This window comes from Barbus barbus (assembly GCF_936440315.1).
Source record: "Barbus barbus genome assembly, chromosome: 6".
In the NCBI taxonomy this organism is placed as follows: domain Eukaryota; kingdom Metazoa; phylum Chordata; class Actinopteri; order Cypriniformes; family Cyprinidae; genus Barbus; species Barbus barbus.
Genome location: NC_136734.1, coordinates 7,468,401 through 7,488,877, shown reverse-complemented (window position 1 = coordinate 7,488,877; position 20,477 = coordinate 7,468,401). Strand labels below are relative to the sequence as shown.

Below are 20,477 nucleotides of genomic sequence, written 5' to 3'. Positions count from 1 at the left end.
TGCCAGATGCCCCAAGAAAACAACAAACTGTGCTAATATATACCCACGATGTCATGTAATACTGAAAAATTATAACCCTAACCTTTATCTCCATACTGAAAACCCAGATGGCCAGACATTGATTCAGCTAAAATGTTAGTGTCTGAGACACTGCGAGCACGGAGACTGTACTGTGCACTGCACATTTTTAAATGCTTAGCTTAAATATGCAATATTAATTAAATAGTGCTCATAGATGGCTGTTGAGATAGGAGTAGAGACATGGACCCGGAAACTGCAGTCCTTACTTCAGACTTAGCAAGCGGATTCTCCCCAAGCCGTCAAACTGACATCATCAGAGCAAGAACGCCATTCCAGAGTGGAAGCGAATTTTCAGTTTTTGTTTAAAGATTATGATGGCAGACTATTTTTTTTCCTGATGTATTGACTTGCACGGTATAATTATTCACCACAAGACAAGTCATGTGCACTAAAAATGTAAGTAGGGTCATTTTTAATTTAGGGTAACTTTGTTGCAAAAGCTTACAGCAAAGAAGCTTGATTTTCAAATTTGATTTTCAAACTGAACTGAATTTACAAAAAAAAAGTACACAGTCAGTAATACAATTCTAGAACAAATTACCTTAATTCAGTTGAGGTAATCGAAATATGACAACACTGAATTTTTATAAGCAGTGATTTAAGTGCCATATATGTTATTTATTTAGATAAATTGAACATTAGATGGCTTTGACCTGTAATATCTGTACAATGTAGTGATGCGGTTAGACCTGGATATTTATATGTACAAATCAGACAAATATCCCATACCGAAACATTGCTAGCATAAACTTACATTGTAAAGAAATTACAATGAAAGAAAAGTTCCATGTTTCATATTAAAAGACTTTCTGGTGCATTTCACTTACAGCCAATAACATTTCCAGTAGCATTTTCATCGGTCAGGCGTGGATCTATTCTGAATGATAACTTTTGACAAAGTTTAATCTAGGAGCAAAGATAAATAATTTTTACTATAAAAGTACGGAGAGATCACGATTGCACACATTATGAGTGCGCACAAACAATATCGGAGTGAGAGGACAGACAGTCCATTTGTATAAGTTAGGCCGTTGCACGGGAATGATTAAAATTATGCGGCATACCTGCGGATATTCAGATTCAGACTCTGTAACTGACAGGAGGATGCGTGTCAAACTCGCTGTCGGAGAGGAGAGGAGAGATCGAGACGCATCTTGTATCAGTGTAGGGCAGGCTTTAAACGGTAGATACTGCGGGAAATGAGTCATGGAACCGTGTCAGATATTTCAGCATCGGTATCAAAATATAAATATTTATGATAACACTACAATGTAGTTTGTTTTTCCAAACTTTGACTCCATAATTACGCTGAGCTCCTTCACTGTCTGATCAGCTCTTCACCTGCTGCAGCCGTGGCTTTTCCCGGTTCAGATATCAGGGCTTTTATTGGTCCGTTTATGATCGGATATCTTTATTGGCTACTGAAATGCCGTCAAAGGTTTGAATATCAATTCAAATTGGGTGTACTCGGTAACAAACTATGATTTAAATGTAACGAAGTAGATTATTTTGCTTAATTTGTATTTAAGTACAAATAAAAGTACGGCTTTAAAAATTTACTCAAAGTACAAGTACCTGAAAAAAACGACTTAATTACAGTAACGTGAATAGTTGTAATTCGTTACCTCCACCACTGGATATTCGTTTGTTTTATACCTGCGGTAATTATGAGTGAAACATCACGTCATCATTGTGTATCAAACAGTGCCTCCTCGAGGAAAAAAGATGCATTGCACAAATTGAGTCATCAGATATGAAAATATAGTCACGCAGGACATTTACATACCTCGGGTCTCTAGCGATCCTATACACATTTTATATAAAAAAAAAATGATCAGAAAACAGACATTCTTTTATATTTTACTATTTTTTTCTTGTTATATTGTTTATAATGAATAGATTGAGGAATACTAAGAAAGTTGATGTCGAACTTTAAAAAATGAAGGAGGGAGAGGGTAGAGAATGATGTCGCTAAAGACACGAGGTATGCATTTAAGGGTTAATCACTCAGATTAAGCACAATCCAAATGGAATTTTGATCTAATTGAAAAGGGTAGTTTATTATTTCTAATACGATTGAGAGTGCATGTAAACACTTGATCAGATTGAAAGCTAAAACTGAAAGGACCGTGCATGTGTAATTATGTAGAAATAGAGTAATGACCAGGGCTTGACATTAACACCCGCCAACCCACCAAATGTGGGTGCATTTCATCAGTGGCGGGTAACATGGTCACTCCTACTAGCCACTTTGGTGGGTTCAATTTTATTTGCGGTAACAGAGCTCGACATTAACGCTTGTCCAGGAAAAGTAGATTTTTTGAAGGGGCAAGTGAATGAGAATTTTACTTGCCTGATCGGACAACAAATGTGATTAAACATCTAATTAGGGAAACATCTAATTAGGGAACCAAAATTTCAGCGAGAATGATTCTGATTTTATTACATTTGTTGTAAACGGCAAGTTATATCGGATAATATACTGATAGTGGCAAGGTTGTGCAAAGCTGTGTGTGAGAGAATCTCATGAAGAAATCAAAAGAAATGAACACAACTGCACACAGAAGAAACATACTGCAGTAAAAATTTAGTTATATTTATACCATATGATATAGCATAGTTAAGACACATGCCACGACCAAATGAGTATAGTTTACCCTGAAAACCAACTGCAAATTTAACATTGATTTTATGAAAGAGTTCAAACAAGTAGTTAATATTAAGTGACTTACATTTTAGTCTCAGTCAGTGCTGACAGTTTGTACTCAATTTAACCAAAACAAATATCACAGCATTAGTCGCACATTTCATAGCAACACACGTTTCTTTACCAGATGATTCAGTGCATCGAACAAATCAATGATTCAGTAACTAATTCATAAAGACAGGCACTTGGTTCATTCTTGAATGAATCAGCCATCTGAACAAATCATTTGAATGAATGACTCAATGACTCAATAAGACAGTCACTTGATGAATTTAACACATAACATTATTTATGCAGGTGTAATTTTGCAGCGTAAATGCACTCATGGCATGCTACATTTGAGCTTAATTACATTTGTCTGTGTAAAAGTGCATCTAAAATCCCACTTCAGCTGCTTCACTTTAATCTGCAGTTTTGTTGATTCTGATTGCATTTGATTGGAACAGTCCTATAGTGTCTCAGTTTAAGTAAACTTTAGTATGCATTCGTGAACTTTAATCATATAAAATGTAATTTCCCAGCAACAAAATTGTGGCTGGTGAAAATGCTGAGTGGCTAGTAATTTTGGAAAACCACTAGCCACAGTAACTGGTGATCAAAAAAGTTAATATCAAGCCCTTGTAATGATGTATGACGCACAGAACGAGCTGTTCTTTCTGATGAATAAAATGTTGTATAAATGAGTGTTCTGTCATTATAAAACTCTCCTTTCATTCAGTGTCTCGAGGTGGAGCCGGACAATGTCCCACCAGTCCTTGTTTCTCATCCACTCATTACTGCGTGATAAATATAAGCAGCATTGCACAGCAGTTTATATGCTCATTGTCGCCAAATTATGACCAGAAGTGGATAAATATTTAAAATAAATAAAGAAAAATTGTTATGCGCAAACAGCAGGAAACTCTCTATATTCGTGCAGTGTGCTCATGTCAAAAAATCAAATCCAATTTGAAGCTTGTGACATATAAACGCGCACATCAACCCGATCACTTTATTTAGCATTCATGTAAACACTACATTCAAATTCATCAATCGGAACAAATTCCATCCGATCGAAACAAAAGTTGTGCATGTAAACATAGCCAGTGAGGCCTCAGCCAAAATAAGCAAGAAGAGTTTTGGCCATGCAGAGAGAGGAAGGACAGGCACGCAGGAGGCCTGCCCCTGTGGCTCCCAATGATTCTTCTCCATTTCCCTTTTATCTTAAGTAGTGATTTACAAACAAAATCTTGGGGTTTGGCTGTGGTTCGTCTGTGTATATGTGTGTGTAGTAAGGTGGTGGTAGGGGGGGGCGTTTCACTCCAGAACTACACAGCTGGTAAACATTAGCTCTCAGACGCAATTGTCAAACCATCCCAGGCTTACTTTGTTGTCAGGAGTGAGCACTTGAGGTTGTTTGCTTATAATTATCTTCACATTGAAATATCCAGTTGCTGGATCGACCATAGTGCTGGGTTATAAGTGCAATTATTCTGCATGTCGCCCCTGCTCTATTTTGCTACACGTACATACCACAATGTGTGAGACCTGGTGACAAAAACAGCCACTATTACATCACGGTGCAATTTTCTATGCTTAAAACCGCACCAAGTTGATCTTTGCAGCTGTCAGTGATCCACTGACGTGACCAGCCTCACAGCACAAGATCTCAATCAAGTTTTTTTTTTTTTCTTTTAGATCGGTTTTCCTCTCAGTTGAAAAAACAACCCAACTGGCTCCGAGCACTGACTGTTGATTTTTCCAGCTCCTTTTATAATTTACTGCCTGTCCTCACATTCCAGTAACCTGTGGTTTGGGTCAATAAGTTGTAGATCATTTGTTTTATTGGTTTATTTAGCCCCTCATGCTGGGCTATTGGTGGGCCTTTCCTGGCGGTGATGTTGTGGTTTTACAGTGATGTCACAGTCCTGCTATGCATCCACAGGGAGACTTCCACCACCCACTGATAGGTAGCCATTCCTCCGATGACCTCATCAAATCAATGAAAAACACACACCGAGGAGGCGAGAAGCCACTGTAGATGTGTAGTTTTCTACATTCCCTTGTGAAAAATTTTAGCGTATAGAAAAAAAAAGTACTTATCATGTAAATTATATACTTAAGTGAGAACTGAATGTAACATTTTTGGACATTTAATTGCATTTTAATTGCAATGAAATTAAAATGTATTATAGTTTAAATTTTATTAAATGCAATTAGCTGAACTTTAGTGCTTTTCTGACTCACTTAAGACTTAATTACATCTGTATACTACAATTGTCTTTGAAATATGGTTCAAGTACTGCTGAATGTACTGACAAGCATTCATAACTCCAATATACTAATGCAATTTCTATTGAAACTTGCATGCCATTTATTTAAATATATTTGTAATTACACATTTGTAATGAAGCTGGTATATTTGTTACATTTAACTTTGTTATATTAGCTTTAAATGTAAGAGCAAATAAAACACTACAGTTAAAAATATAATAAGCTTTAATATGTTAATCAAAATGAGTGTTCTTGTTAATATACATTAAAGCAAACTTTTAATTTGACATTACAAAAATCACATTTTAAAGGTGTACAAGTGTGTTAAGAAGAACGATTGCTGTCTTTAAGTAGTTCAGTGTAAAATACACTTCATTAAAAATTTTAATTTGCTGTTAATTTACTCACCCTCAGGCCATCCAAGATGTACAGTAACTTTTTTCTTAAGTAGAACAATAGAGTAGAAGAAGAACAGTAGCTTTTTTATATATATATATATATATTGTTAAAATGCAAGTCAACAGCTACCGTCACTTGAGTAATTTGTTTCGGGTTATTTTTAATATTTTTACCCAGGTGCCGGGTAGTTTTCCAAATGTACATTCAATACAATTAAGCTCATGTCTTTTTCACAAGGGTTTTCTCTCCATTCCACTAGCATATGGTGCTTATCAGTTTGGGTGAAGGCTTTTTGCTTTGCATAAACGTGTATAAAAGTGCATGCCTTGCATTTAGGGAAAAAAAAAAAAAAAGTACCACCTGCGGTTGCAATACTTGGAAATGCAATATAGCTTTATTCCCTTAAGGGACCAGATCATACATGACACATCAACAGATCTCTTGGTCAGATGCATCATTATTTTTCCGTGTGGTTTCCATAGTGGCTCCAATTACGTGTATCATATTCCATATGGTCAGGAGAATGGGCGAAACATGGTGTCCTTGTCTAATGTCATGATGTGTACAGCTCTTTTTTTCAGTGGGGTTTGATAAAATCATTTCCGTAGTACACATCACATGATGCAGATCAGGGTAGACATTGTTTTCAGAGCTGTCCACCTGCAGTACAACTCTAGCAGACAAAACAACATTAATACAAACCACATGCTTCATCCTTAAATGAACTGCAAGATGCCATATAATGGGGTTATAAATGAGTATGTACCAGTCATTTTGTCAAGGCATGTTGTAGACAACAGAGCCTTTGGCTCTGCATGTTTACAGAGGGTCAAAAAGAAAAAGGCATGCAAACAAACAAGCTACTGTAAAACTAACACAATAAATAGTTATGCTAAACATAGTCTAGCTAAGTAAATGGTAAATGGGTTGTGTGCCATTCACAAAATTGCACTAATTAGTAAGTAAATGATGACAGTTTGAACGTTCTCAGTATGAAACGACTATAAATTAATAATAAATTCAAGACAAAGCCTTCTTTAAACGCAAGTTTAAAAAGCCTTGGAGTTTGATGGTTTGATGACATTTTTGTGCTATATTTATTTATTCATTCATTCAATTTATTCTTCACATGAATTTTGTCCAACGCTGGTAAATGTATATGTTTTCTGTCCCCAGACATGCCAGTCTAAAGTGTTTGACCTCTCTGATGGAGTGTCTCAGTACGCCTGGTTTCCATGTCGAGAGGCTCAGGGTGTTTCCTGGTATCCCCAGTATTGGTTAAAGGTAAGATTTGTTTTTTTTATATCATTATAACTTTATTTGACATGTTGGGAGATTTCAACTTTAAATATGATTCATAGCTGTTATAATACATTACAGAGTGTGAGCTGCTGTGGCATGCAGGTTTATTAAATACTTTAGGTTGAGACACTACAGGTAAATGGAGCAAGATTTAACTAATAGTTATCACTGTCACGTTATGTAAGGGGAATAGAAACAGGATCTAAATGCAGCTGTTTTTGTTAATAGAAGGAAAGATGTACTATAATGCGTACATAATTATTAAGCAAGTTGATAGTCTGATCTTTTTTTTTTTTCAAGCACATTTTCCCAATTACAAACCACATCAAACATAATAACTACTATTAATCTTGTATTTAATCATTTATAATTGATATTTAATTGTCCACGAAGGCTGGAAATGAAAAACTCCTTGTATTCAGGTGTGCATTAATTATTAAGCAGGCTTTCCTTTATATATAAAATTAGCCAAAAAAAAGAGATTTAACTCAGACTAAAAGTCTGAATGATTAAATGCTCATGAGAAGGATGCAATACTAATGCAATATTAGAATTTGCAAATTTAAGGCATGACCACTGGACAGCGAAATGCTCATTGGGTCAGCAGGGTCAGAAAAAAAAAAAAAACAGGTGGAGAAGAAAATATGCTTGTTAACTGCAAAATAATTAAGAATTAAGGTGAAGTACTGTAGGTGTGAAACCATCAGGAACCATTTAGTCTCCAGCGTCATCATTTTCCAGAACTGCAACCTACCTGGAGTCTCCAGAAGTGCAATGTGTCAAGTTCTCAGAGACTTTTCGTGGGTAAAAAATCCTAAAAAAAATGACTCTCACTTAATAAGAATACCATGCTGAAGTGTGAAATACATGAAGACTGTTTTATGGGCTTTAAGTTAAGACGGATAAGTTAAGAGTGACTATTGGAGGACCAGCATCACATCATCTTGTACCACTGCTTGAAGAATTTATCTTCCAGAATCTGGCTGTAAGATTTGGGAATTCATTTTTAGTCTATCTCCTATCATGAAAAGTCTGTCTTGCACAGATGGACTAAAAATGAACTGCCAAAAAGAGTCTAAACTCCCAAAATACAGTCTGATAGTTAGGGCCATGTCTCAACTTACATGCATATAATGAGTGTTGCTACAGTACAGAAGACTTTTGCATAAATTTAAGACCCGATCTTGTGTCTGGCAGGCATATTTCTCACATCCTATGGTTGCTGCGGCCGTTATCATCCATTTAGCCGCAGATGGAACCAGCTACATTGACCAAGCCCAGTGTAACATCACAGTCCAGCTGATCGACACTAAAGAGAGTATCCACAGCTTAGGTGAGAGCTTGGGACTTTTTTTGTTTAAGTGTAACTATTTGACTTTGTAATTTAGCAAGTGCCTAAATTCTGATTACTGTCATATGTGTCCATTCCTTCCCCTGAAATGTTTAGGGGACTGGCGTTTGAGCTGCCGCACCAATCCTCTGGTCATCCCAGTGAGTCATGACTTGAGCATGGCCTTCTACCACACGAAAGCCATTCTCCTCATGTTCCGCTCCGATCTCGTGGCCATCTCTGGCGTTGGCTTGCGTTCCTTCCAGTTCTTTGACCCAATCACCATCAGTGGCTGTCAGAGCAATGAAATATACAACCCCATGGGCCAGAGGTGAGCAGTTAAGGCCTAAGTACTTTGTTTTTGTACGTGTACGCTAGTGTATGCGTACAGTCGAATGCGTAGCCTTTCAAAGTATACTCCATTTGAAGATGGGTCGAGGACGCGGGTGGTCGACACATGCTCTAGAAAGCTTCATCCATGTTCAGTGTCTGCTCTATTTTTCCCTGTTTAGTCATGACTGATAACAAACATTTTTGAACTCTTTTAAACCAAAGCCAAGCTGCCTTATACCCTCTCGCTCACAAGCACTTGTCAGTGTGAGCGTCTGTTGTTGCAGTCTCCACTATTTTGTTGTCATTGTCCGTCTCTTTAGTTTCGTCTTGTACTGTGAAACAACGGCCTGGGACAGTTTTGCCACCATGTAGAAAACCTGATTACTGTAAAATAACTTCAGTGTGCAAGTGTGACCTGTGTAAGCGCGGTTATAAAAATCAGGTGGTGCACGTACAGTACGCGCATACTGTTCTGATGATGCAATTCACGTCACACGCACTGTACACTGTCCCTCGCCTACGTGTAAAAAGTGAAGTATACTTTGGGCTTCAGGCCTAGATTTCACACTCCTGGTTGATACTTTTGGTTTTCCATCCAGTTTATGATAGAGAGTAAAATAAAGAATTTTGGGATTTGGAATTTTTTGGATTTGGTTTTGGATGTTAAATACGTTTAACAAAGAAACAAATTATTCTTGGCCTTTTTGAGTTAGAGTAATATGAACACACACACACACACCCATATGAATATGTTCCCCAGTTAATATATCCTTACGGAAAAAAACATTCAGTTGACAAGCTGAATAAAATAAAGTCCTGTTTTCAGACATCTAACAAAATTTTGTGAGGGTTATGCTTAATACGAGAAGAGAAAATGGGAAAGGAAAATAAACATAATTCAAAGGAAAAACAAGTGTATTATTCTGCCCAACTGCCAAATGCCTTTTTCCTCCTTTAACTATATTATACCTGACAGAAATCAAAGCATTGCTGTTCAGCATCCACAAATGGCCAGTTTAATTGGTCAGGGAGGCTGGAAAATGGTCATGGACAACAAAATTATGAATTTTGTTTAACATTATAATTGTATTTAATGTATAGTGAAAAAAAAATTATATGACCTCTTTAAAGGGGTCATATGATGCTTTTTTAAAGATCATTATTTTGTGTATTTGGTGTAACAGAATATGTTGACATGTTTTATTGTTCAAAAAAACACATTATTTTTCCAATACTGTACATTATTGGAAGTCCTCTATGCCCCGCCTCTCTCAAACGCTTCGATTTCTACAAAGTCCCTCCTTCCGACAAGTGCAGTCTGCCCTGATTGGCCAACTGTCACATTGCATTGCGATTGGCCAAACACCGCAAGAAATGTAACGCCCCTTTCCATAATCGCCAGCTTCAGCTTGCAAAATTATAATAAAGAAAGACAGTAAATAATGTCCTTAGTTTTACCATCAGTTCAAGCCCGAGAGGGGAACAGAGTCGCGTGACAGACACTCATATGAAGCTCATATGTGTTTGCACACGATTGTGTGACCGTTTATCCCTCTCGCACACACACAAACGGCGCTGCGCTGTGACTCTCTCTTTCACACAAACACACACACGCACACATTTACACACAATGCGCAAAATTCCGCATTTAAACAGTCAATAGTAAATACTTAAACGAATAACAAAACATACAGTCGCTGATTCAGAAGCACCAGATTGTCAAAGCAAAGTCAGAATTACCTCCTCTCCTAGGTTCACGAAACGGTCGTCCATAAAATGCGTTGCTGTTCTGTTGTAAGTAATCTTAATGATTCATAAATGCATCTACTTTCAGAAGGCCAAATAAAGTGCTTTTGCTTTCACCTAGAAACACACAGCGTCTTCCTGACACAGCTGCATCAACACTACTGCAACCACGCCGCCTTTCTTCAAATATTTCCACATCTTGACGTCAAGATGTGGGGGCGTGTTTGAACGAGCCGTTTTACGGGGGCGTGGCAGGGTCTTAACTTTGATAAAGAATATCTTGAAATCGCATCATATTCCCTTTTAAGAGAACCTGTTTTATATTATTTCCTGATGTTTTAAAGGCCAGAACAGCACAGTGCTCTATCCTTTATTTGAATCTGTCTGTACCATATTTAGAAACCATAAGGAGCCTACAAAAACACACAAAACTCACTACTAGTGCAGTAATGAACCACAATATATTACGGTTTGAACCATTACCAGGAAAGAAAATACATCTGACTTTGAAATCATATCTAAGTGATGCCATAAGTAATATATGCATTGTTTCCATGTTAAATAATAGTCATTTCATAACAAGCCATAGTGAGCATCCAAACCAGTTAAAAGCCACTTGAACAAGGGCACTAGGACAAGTGCTGTGTTACATGCGTATCATGCTATTATTACAATAATATATAATAATGTCCATTTATGTAAGATGCAATAAACATAATTTGCTTGATTTATAGAATTAGGTCATTTTGAAACAGGGCTGAAAAAGCTGAAAATTATTTGTTTCCCATGAAATGCCCTTTGACTGCAAAATGCCTGCTCTTATGCTGTATTGACAGCAGTTTGATTTGCTTCAGGTCCATAGTGCACTTTCTCAAGTGGCTGATTTATTTTAGTAAAATAATTCTCAGCAGCTTAAATGCTGAATATTCAGAACTTGCAAACTACTTATGTTTCTCTGGTATGAATACATAAATGTGATCGAATGCTGCTCAGATCTTATGCAGTGGCCTTTGACCACCAACACCATATTTCCTGTAACACTGTCTGATACGAAACACCATGTCCCCTATTCCCACTATTGTTAACAACAGGGGCTGTTAGCATGGATTGTTTTTTGTGTCCCTCCCTTTTTTAAGTAGCGTATACCACTAAAGCATCACTTTAACATGTTTAGAGAGCTGTGTTTGGCACTGGGTTTTGGCAAACTGGTTATTGGGTGTACCGTAAATTAAATTAACTTGCAAATTAACTACTAGATTATAGGAGACATTTTACATGTATGTAGGCCTAAGGAAAACTGTGTATCTTATGTCCTGTAATTTTCTTGTATTACAGGCCACCGTGCATTTTCACTATTCACATTCACTAGTTTATTTTAAATCATCATGTGACGTGACAAAATAATTAAAGGGAAAATATCACACGTCTGTCAGTTAATACCAGCTCATTAAAACTGCATTCATAGTACAGAAATTGGCTTTTTTTGTTTGTGTGGAAAATATAGCATATCACAATTTCATGTTAACTACTTAAATACATGGCGTAATACTATGTGAGTAAAAAATAAATAAATGAATAGAATTTAAGTTTAGATAAAACAACACTTTAGTAACTCGAATTACTGGAGAGAAGCTTCTTTTCATGTTCTCCTGCTTTAAAAAATGTGTCTGAAACCTTAAACCCTATTTCTTCATTTCTTGCTTACTGAAAGCTCCCACACCTCATGTGTGCCCCTCTGACCACCGCCAGATCTGCCAGGATTTTACTTGGTCAGCTAAGAGTTGAAAAATGCCAACTCTGCATTTACAAACTGACTCCAGCAGAGATTTATTTTTCCTTCCCACTGGCTTTTTGTTTTTCTCAGCATAGTGTTTAGCTCTCAATTTGTCTAGAATTGTTCAACTGGCCACATGAATTACTCTTTATGTAACAACGAGAAGTGTAGACATCAGACACCAAAACTCCCCCACAATCCTCTCAGTTTCCTATCAAACATGTTTTTCCCCCTTTTGAAAGACAGATATTGAACAATAACAATGAAGTGATTTGTAAGTGTTTGAAAACATCTGAAGGAATCCGTTTAAAATGCACATAGTCTTTTACTGTAAGTGTGCTAAATATCTGTGGTTTCATGAATAGGTACCAAAGCAGTTTTTTTATAAAGCTGAACTGTTTTATTCCAGTAAGTAAAAATAAATGTCCCCCTCAGGATTTCCAGAGCTCAAGGTTTGCCAGTTTGTCTCATTGATTTAAATTGAAGTTCAACCACTGACTCAGTGTCTGTGGTTTATGATAATGTTATTAATCTGCCTTTTCTATTAGAATAAAAAAATAAAATCATGTCATTTTGGAGGTTTGTTGATAACCCCTGCATTAATGTGTTAATTGCAACAATAATATATTGTCACGTATCACCTACTCACTTTCTCTCAATCTTTCTGTTTTCAGTTGTGTTCATTACTCCTGTGAAGCCATTGATTGCCAAGAGCCGCTGATCCGGAATGCAGAGGTGCAGTGCAGCGACAGCGGCTACTTCAACGGAGCGCGCTGCTCTGTCACGTGCAACAGCGGCTATGTCCTACAAATCCACCGGGACGATGACATCATCAAGAGCCAGGTATGCACCAATATGGGCCAAACAAGAAAGATTATGTTGGATCTAAAGCTGGTCGTTCACTGAATAAGAATCACTATGCCATTCGTATCGCAGGTAGAACAATGCAAGGGGGGCGTACATTAGTATTATTGTAATATTATTTATTTATAATTAAAAAGTATTAATAAATAATATTTTTATATTTTCAATTTCATTTTATTAAGTTTAATTTTAGTTGCAGTAATTTTGCTTTGTGCTATTGTTGTAGCTATACTGTATATCTGCAAGTTTTAGGCACTCGCAATCCGTAAACAGTAGCTGCCACTGTATTTCAATCACTAAAACAGCAGGGTGTTCTACAATGCTTAAAGTTAAAGATGCATAATGTGCCATAGAGTGATATTAAAAGATCAAACTCAGTATAAACCTTATAGATGATGCATACTGTATACAGGCAAGCAAAATATGAACGCAACATGCTAAATAGCATGCTGACAATGATCTTAATGTGCAGTTTAGCATGTTGTTCATATTCTGGGTGTATCTGTTGTAACACTTTCTAGTTGAGATGCATCAATGTATCGGCCAACAATCAGTATCGGCCGATGAAAGCAATTTATTTCACTTTGGCCGATTGTTCAAAATCAGCTGATGATCAGGGATATATATATATATATATATATATATATATATATATATATATATATATATATATATATATATATATATATATAGGATAATGCATTATAAGGTTATAGCATTATGCAATATAGCCTTATATAGCATAAGGCATTATAAGGTTTTTTTATAATGTATTATGCATTCATTATAATGCCTTAAGAATACCCTTATAATGTATTATAAATACAGGCTTCATAGAAAGTGTTACCAAAGATTCTTTCTTGTGTTTCATTGACTTCATTCCTGTTGGCTACTTGTTGTATTTGCATGAAGTTAAACATGCCCAGACATACCCAGACCCATACAGGATAATTTACATAACAAACTTAATAGTAAAATCAGTTTAAATGAGCTGAGAGATTTACGCTGTTATTGCAATTGGGTAGAGATTCCAATTGAATTGTAATTCTGCAGAAATCTGCACATGGTGATTCTGTATGGACTTCAGATTGCCAGCTCTCATTCAAAGGGGTTGCCTTGCCACTGCAAACAAGCTTATATTCCAGAGGAACTTTGTGTTTCTCTTGATATTTGCCCTTTGGGTTTCATCGGTCGTCGTTGCAGTGATGTAATAGATTGATCATACAGCGCCCAGAGTGATCTGATCACACCCTCGCGTTTGATCTCTTCATTCATCATCTCAACAGCATTTATGAAGAGGTCATGCAATAGATATGTCAGAACAGCATGTTTCTGTGGCATCAGCATGGGAGCAAAGACAATGGTGTCAAGTTGCATCTTGTTGAGCTTCATTAGAAAGTGCACTCGTTTCAGTTGTGTCATGAGGCTTCCAGGAAATCTGCTTTAGATGGTGCTATCTTCAAAACTATCTGTTCCCTCCACTTGTGTGTGTGTCCTTGTTTGTTTTCCTCAAGCAAACAATATTCTCAGATGTTTAATGAATAACCAATGTGAAATCCAGTCAAACTGCTGCTCTTCTACTCGATTAAATGCATCTCATCATTTTGACAATTTGTCTGTTTGTACATATAAACTTGACGCATTGTCAAGTTTATATGTTTACGCAAGTTATTCACAAGTGTATATGCATTCATTACTAACATATGTATTGGTATGGATTTCATATTAGTGTGCACATGTATTTCATATGTGTATTTTGAAAATCCAATAGCATACATGTATATGTGAGTAATTTATAGGTGTATATGCACGTGTTTTATGTATGTATTGATAAGCGAAGTTTGATTTAAATCCTACGTGGCGCCTCATCAAGCTTAAGTATTCACATCAGAATGTTCCAACTTACCTGGAGTATGGTTCTATCCTTAAAGGTATAGTTAATCAAAAAAGTTAAATGTTGTCATCATAAAATAAAGGTTCTTTATTGGCTTTGATGGTTCCATAGAGAATCTTTAACATCCATGCAAGCTTTCCATTTTACAAAGGTTCTTTATAAAAAAGTTTTTCAGATTATTAAAATGCTGTTCAGACGAAGAAAAACTGTTTTTTTAGGAAAATATCTTTTATTTTATTATTATTATTTTTTTATTTGTGTTACGCAATGCTGAAGTAGAAGCCAGGAAGACGAGGGATTCAGAATAATCTGGTTCTTTAATCGTGCAAACGTATTCAACAACAGAATAAACAGCAGAAACATAACTTTAAGACACAACGAAGACGACTACTGAACTCAAGGCTTAGAAAGAACACAAACTAATGAGGAAACAAGATGATTAATACAAGGCAGGTGAATGGAATAAACAATGATTAACTAATGACAGGAAACTGACCAAATAAGGACAAACAGGAACTAAACAGAAACCAAACCGTGACAATTTGCCATTGCTACGAAACCTTTTGAATTTAATTTTTTTTAAAGCAGATATCATTCCAAACACCATAAGACTTACAGTAGTCTTCAGAACACAAATGAACATATTTTCTGTATTATTTCCATTGCAAGTTCATGAAACCAAGACTTTCATGCATGAAAACGAACGATTCAACAAAACAACGGATTTTCATCGATGCCTCATCTGGATGCTTCTGATTGGTCATTGCATTCATAAGCTCAACAAAATTGTGTGTGATTGGTTATAATGTGCAGCACTGTAAAAACGCATCTGATTCTGGCTCTGTGACAGATTTGAATTTAGCAGCTGGTGATGTGACGCACTGCATGATCTAATCACACCGGTGTGATTGTATCAAATATATATATAAAAAAATATTATTCGGCTATTTTTTGCCTTTTGGAAGCTGCATTCAAAATCCACTTGGCTCAAAAATCTGAAGGGGAACGTGCACATCAGATACACCAAAGACACACTTTAATGTGATTAACTGAGTTATTTTAGACTTTTATTCACATGCAAACACTATTCAGTACACATAGTGCACATCAAATATGTGACCCTGGGCCACAAAACCAGTCATAAGGGTCAATTTTTCAAAATTGAGATTTATACATAATCTGAAAGCTGAATAAATAAGCTTTCCATCAATGTATGGTTTGTTAGGATAGGACAAAATTTGGCTGAGATGCAACTATTTGAAAAACTGGAATCTGAGGGTGCAAAAAAATCTAAATATTGAGAAAATGGCCTTTAAAGTTGTCCAAATTAAGTTCTTAGCAATGCATATTACTAATCAAAAATTAAGTTTTAATATATTTACAGTAGGAAATTTACAAAATATCTTCATGGAACATGATCTTTACTTAATGTCCTAATGATTTTTGGCATAAAAGAAAAATCAATAATTTTGGCCCATACAATGTATTTTTGGCTATTGCTACAAATATACCCCTGCGACTTAAGACTGGTTTTGTGGTCCAGGGACACTCATATGGTAAAGAGAAGCTCAACCGTACTTGCTTGATGCACAAGAACAAACCTTGAAGTCTGATGGTTTTGGAAGGACATGACAACTTTTTTTTTTTTGTTGAGTGAATTAACTCTTTAATATCAAAATATGTGTATTAGTGTTTGGTATAGTGATGCATTTAAACACAAGCTTGTGTGTATTTCAGTAAGTCGGCTGTGTTTAATTAGGCTTGTAGCCCAAATGAGGTGAACCACTCAGCTATAAATTTGTATTAAAGAAAGAAACTCACCATCCACACAAAAAAATATTTTTCTTCATCTGTCTCCAACCGGGCGTTTATTAGCAGAAACCCAGTATTGTAAATGTGTTTGTTATAAGATTGTCTGTATCTTTGTTATTGTGTGTGTGTGTGTGTCAGTATGAGTCAATAAGCGAAACTGTTTGGCTACTAAATGCATGCATGTTAGGTTAGGGTTAGGGTTACTATAATAAGTTGTGCTTGCAAAGATTGATTGTGCTTTGTGTGATTTGTGCTTCTACCAGCCTCAATGAAATGTAACACTGCAAATTGTCGTTGGAGATTCTAGTCCTCCTTTCCTTTCTTTCAATCGCTTGATGTATACGTCGAAATGCCATGTCCATTATTGTGAAACCCGTGAGAGACAACAAAAAAACAGCTCCGATCACAGCATCCTCCATCCTCCTGTTGTTAACGTTGTTCTTAGTTTGTGTTGTTGAGCGCCGCGTGCAAATGACGTCGCTATCGACCGGCTTACGTCACTTCTTAGTACCCACTGTCGGTGCGAATGCAACCCTTTAAATGGTACTGGGAAATAGTTTGCGCAAAATCGTCCCAGTACTTTAGTACTGTACTTTTAGTTCTGGAACTAAAGCAGTGCGAAAGACCCTAATGACCTTGTCTGATGTGATAATTTATTGTAATTCAGCACTCACTCTTAGTTCAGTCACTTTCGGGAATTCTGTGCAGAAATTCTAAACATATTGATTGAGTTTAGCATATGGAAAGCATATGTTTTATACAGAGAAATACGAAAGTGAGTAATGGCTGGGTAAGAAGATATTGTTGTGGTGTATCAAATAGTCAAAGAAAAGGTTGAAGTATATGAGAGAGAAAGATTATCTGCCTGAGCTTATCAATAATGTGTGTATCTAATGTTATAGTCCTCTTTTACAAACCACACACTTTATGCTGAAGGTAGAAGTTCTGTTATACGAAAAAAAAGTGTGAACTTTGAAACAGTTTTCATTTAGAAATTGCTAGTAAATCTCACAAATAATTACGATGAAACATCAAGTAACAAATTGGATTAAACAAGAAATTTTGAAGTAGATAGACTGAAATAGCATTTTCTTGAAGAATTTACTCCAAAAATCTTCAAAAAATATTTATTACAGTGTACACATGATCAAACGGGTCTTCCATTTACAGATATTATATTTTATGTTTATATATAGGATTATCACCTAAATCACCTAATCAAAATTATGGCTAGAAGATTAATTTGATCAGCTTTTTGTTTCCTTTGTCATAATTTCCTTTCACAGTGCTTCTTTACAAAAAGAAAAGCTACCAGGAACTATTTATTTATTTAGACGTCTGAACCAAACCAGATTAGGACTTTAAAAATCACATTATGCGGTTAAATTGCGAGATGAGGCATAACGACAAAATCCTGGGTCAGAGATGTTTCAGGCACTGTAACCAGATGTCAGGCCGTTTCTGGGCATTTTTGGAATAACAGAGTTTTTGGTCAGGAGAATGTGCCAACTTTCTTTGCACAGCGGTGTCCAAACTACACACATCTTCTTATCAAAACACTGTGCATCATGTGGATCTTTAAAGAAAGATGAATATGTTTCGCCTTTGGATTGTACTCTCTAGCTCCTACACACAGTAAGGGGAAAAGGGGAAGTGGTGTGTTGCCAAGTATGGTGACCCATACTCAGAATTTGTGCTCTGCATTTAACCCATGCAAGTGTACACACAGTAATGAACATACACCCGGAGCAGTGGGCAGGCAGTGCTGCGGCACCCGGGGAGCAGTTGGGGGTTCGGTGTCTTGCTCAATTCGGTGGCACCTCAGTCGTGGTATTGAGGGTGGAGAGAGTGTTGGATATTCACTCCCCCACCTACAATCCCTGCCGGACCTGAATCTCGAACCCACGACCTTCGGGTTACAAGTCCAACACTCTATCCATTAGGCCACGACTGCATCCTAACTGAAATGAGCTCTTATTTGAAACACTATACATATGCAGCATCTGCTCATTGAACCACACAAATAGGGCTCCTTCAGGAGACTCCTTGAGCTGAGTTTGGTGTTAGGGCACAATTCTCATGCTTTTTCCTCATGTTTACTTAATCTGTAAAAATTTTACAGCAAAAAGCTATGTGAAGTTTTATCATGTTGAGCTTTTAGAAAAAAAAATGTGCATATCAAATATGATTTTAATATATAATATAATGGTTATATAGAATTCAAATGTCATTTTTGGATGATTGTTGCTGCCAGAACATTTCAGAGTAAATAAGTATGAATTATTTCTATCTGTGATCAGAAGGATCACTTGCAAAGGGCATTCTGGGACTTTTTCACGATGCACGAGTCACGACTAAATGGCACTTCATTCCTCGTGCAAAATATTAAAGCACTAGATAGTAGTGCTGCTTTCAGGCCCATAAGAGGAACACGTGTATTCTTTACTGTGGTATCAGCCTTGTGTACTTCGTGGTCAGCAGCACTGAACTCATTGGAAATCTGACGTCTTTTCTCTGTAGATGGACTCAACCGTGACCATCACCTGTGCTGATAGGAAATGGAACAAGCAAGTATCGTGTGAGCCAGTTGACTGTGGGCTTCCAGATAAGTACCATGTGCACCCTGCCCACTTTGATTTCCCAGAAGGCACCACCTACGGCAAGAAGAGCACGTTCCAGTGCAAGGAGCCTGCACAGCTCGTGGGTGAGAAACATTGGAAAAACTCAAACTGAACTTTGATGTGGTAAAGAGAACAATAAGATTACCTGGTAAAATAGGTCATCGAGGGTCTTGGCAGATTGTGCGGTCATCCAATCAGAATTTACAGGAGCTATTCATTTTATAACACTTTTTTTATTCTTCACATAAATGTTAACTATTCGCAGTCTAATACTAATGCAGTCTAATGCATTTTTATACATTTTAACAGAAGCGATGACTTGGCTGTCAGTAAATATTTTCTCATTTGTAATGTTAAGTTTTTATTTTAATGTAAAATTTTTGAGAAAACAAGACTTAATATCTTTGCTTTCAAAGTAAATGTATCTCGATTTAAGAATGTTTAGATATTTGTACTGTAAAACGTACTCGGTTACTAACGTAACCTCGGTTCCCTTAGATACGGGAACGAGTACTGCGTCGCTAGACGCTATGGGGAAAAACTCCTTTTTCTCCGAGGACTGAAGACTTTTTCAATCACGCAGTGTGACTGCACGGCCATTGGTTCGTGCGGTAATACAAAATGAACCAATGGCTCGTCAGTGGAACTGCACGAGCCTATGGCGGCAAAGCCCGCCAGAGCCCGCCAGAAGGGGCGGGGTCATCTGGCTATATAAGCGGGCGCTTCGCCATAGGAAAACAGGCCAATTCGACTGAAGCGACGACCTGAGTCGTGCAGCTGCATGGCATGGCATAGTACGCAGTACTCGTTCCCGTATCTAAGGGAACCGAGGTTACGTTAGTAACCGAGTACGTTCCCTGTCGATACTACACTCGTACTGCGTCGCTAGACGCTATGGGGAACAAATACAATCCCGCCATGCCATGAAGAGAAACGACAACCGTAAAACCGGCCTTGAGCAGTAAGGCTCAGAGGGACCAATTATGAGCAGGAAGCATCCTGCAGGAGGCATGAGGACCGAACTCTTCAGAGGTCAGTCCAGCCTAGAAATCGTTTCAACGGTCATAAGTACAGCCTCAGCACCAGGAATGGGGCCAAGAGCGTTCTTGGAGAATCAGGCAATGCCTGAGGGGACCGCTTTAAGACAGGTGTGTGCCATCTAAGCAGAGAGAACCCTAGCCTGTAAGGCCGGGACATCCAAGCTATAGAACCTGGCAAATGTGGACGGCGAGGCCCAGCCGGCCGCCGCACAAATGTCTGCCATAGACACACCACTAGACCACGCCCAAGAAGAGGCCACGCCTCTTGTGGAATGAGCTCTCACTCCAATGGGGCTCTGGAGGCCCAGGGAGGAGTATGCT

At 37.3% G+C, this 20,477-nt stretch overlaps 1 protein-coding gene across 1 annotated transcript in view; it reads left to right on the top strand.

Moving 5' to 3' along the window:
* Positions 1-20,477, top strand: part of LOC306870611 (pappalysin-1-like) — a gene marked incomplete at both ends in the record, with an annotated part of 124,818 nt that overhangs the window by 72,428 nt on the left and 31,913 nt on the right. Inside the window, 5 exons of the mRNA XM_079417988.1 lie at positions 6,617-6,724; positions 7,940-8,075; positions 8,190-8,403; positions 12,600-12,768; positions 19,016-19,199. Of these exons, the coding sequence (XP_079274114.1) occupies positions 6,617-6,724; positions 7,940-8,075; positions 8,190-8,403; positions 12,600-12,768; positions 19,016-19,199 (811 nt within the window). The remainder of the gene's footprint in view (positions 1-6,616; positions 6,725-7,939; positions 8,076-8,189; positions 8,404-12,599; positions 12,769-19,015; positions 19,200-20,477) is intronic.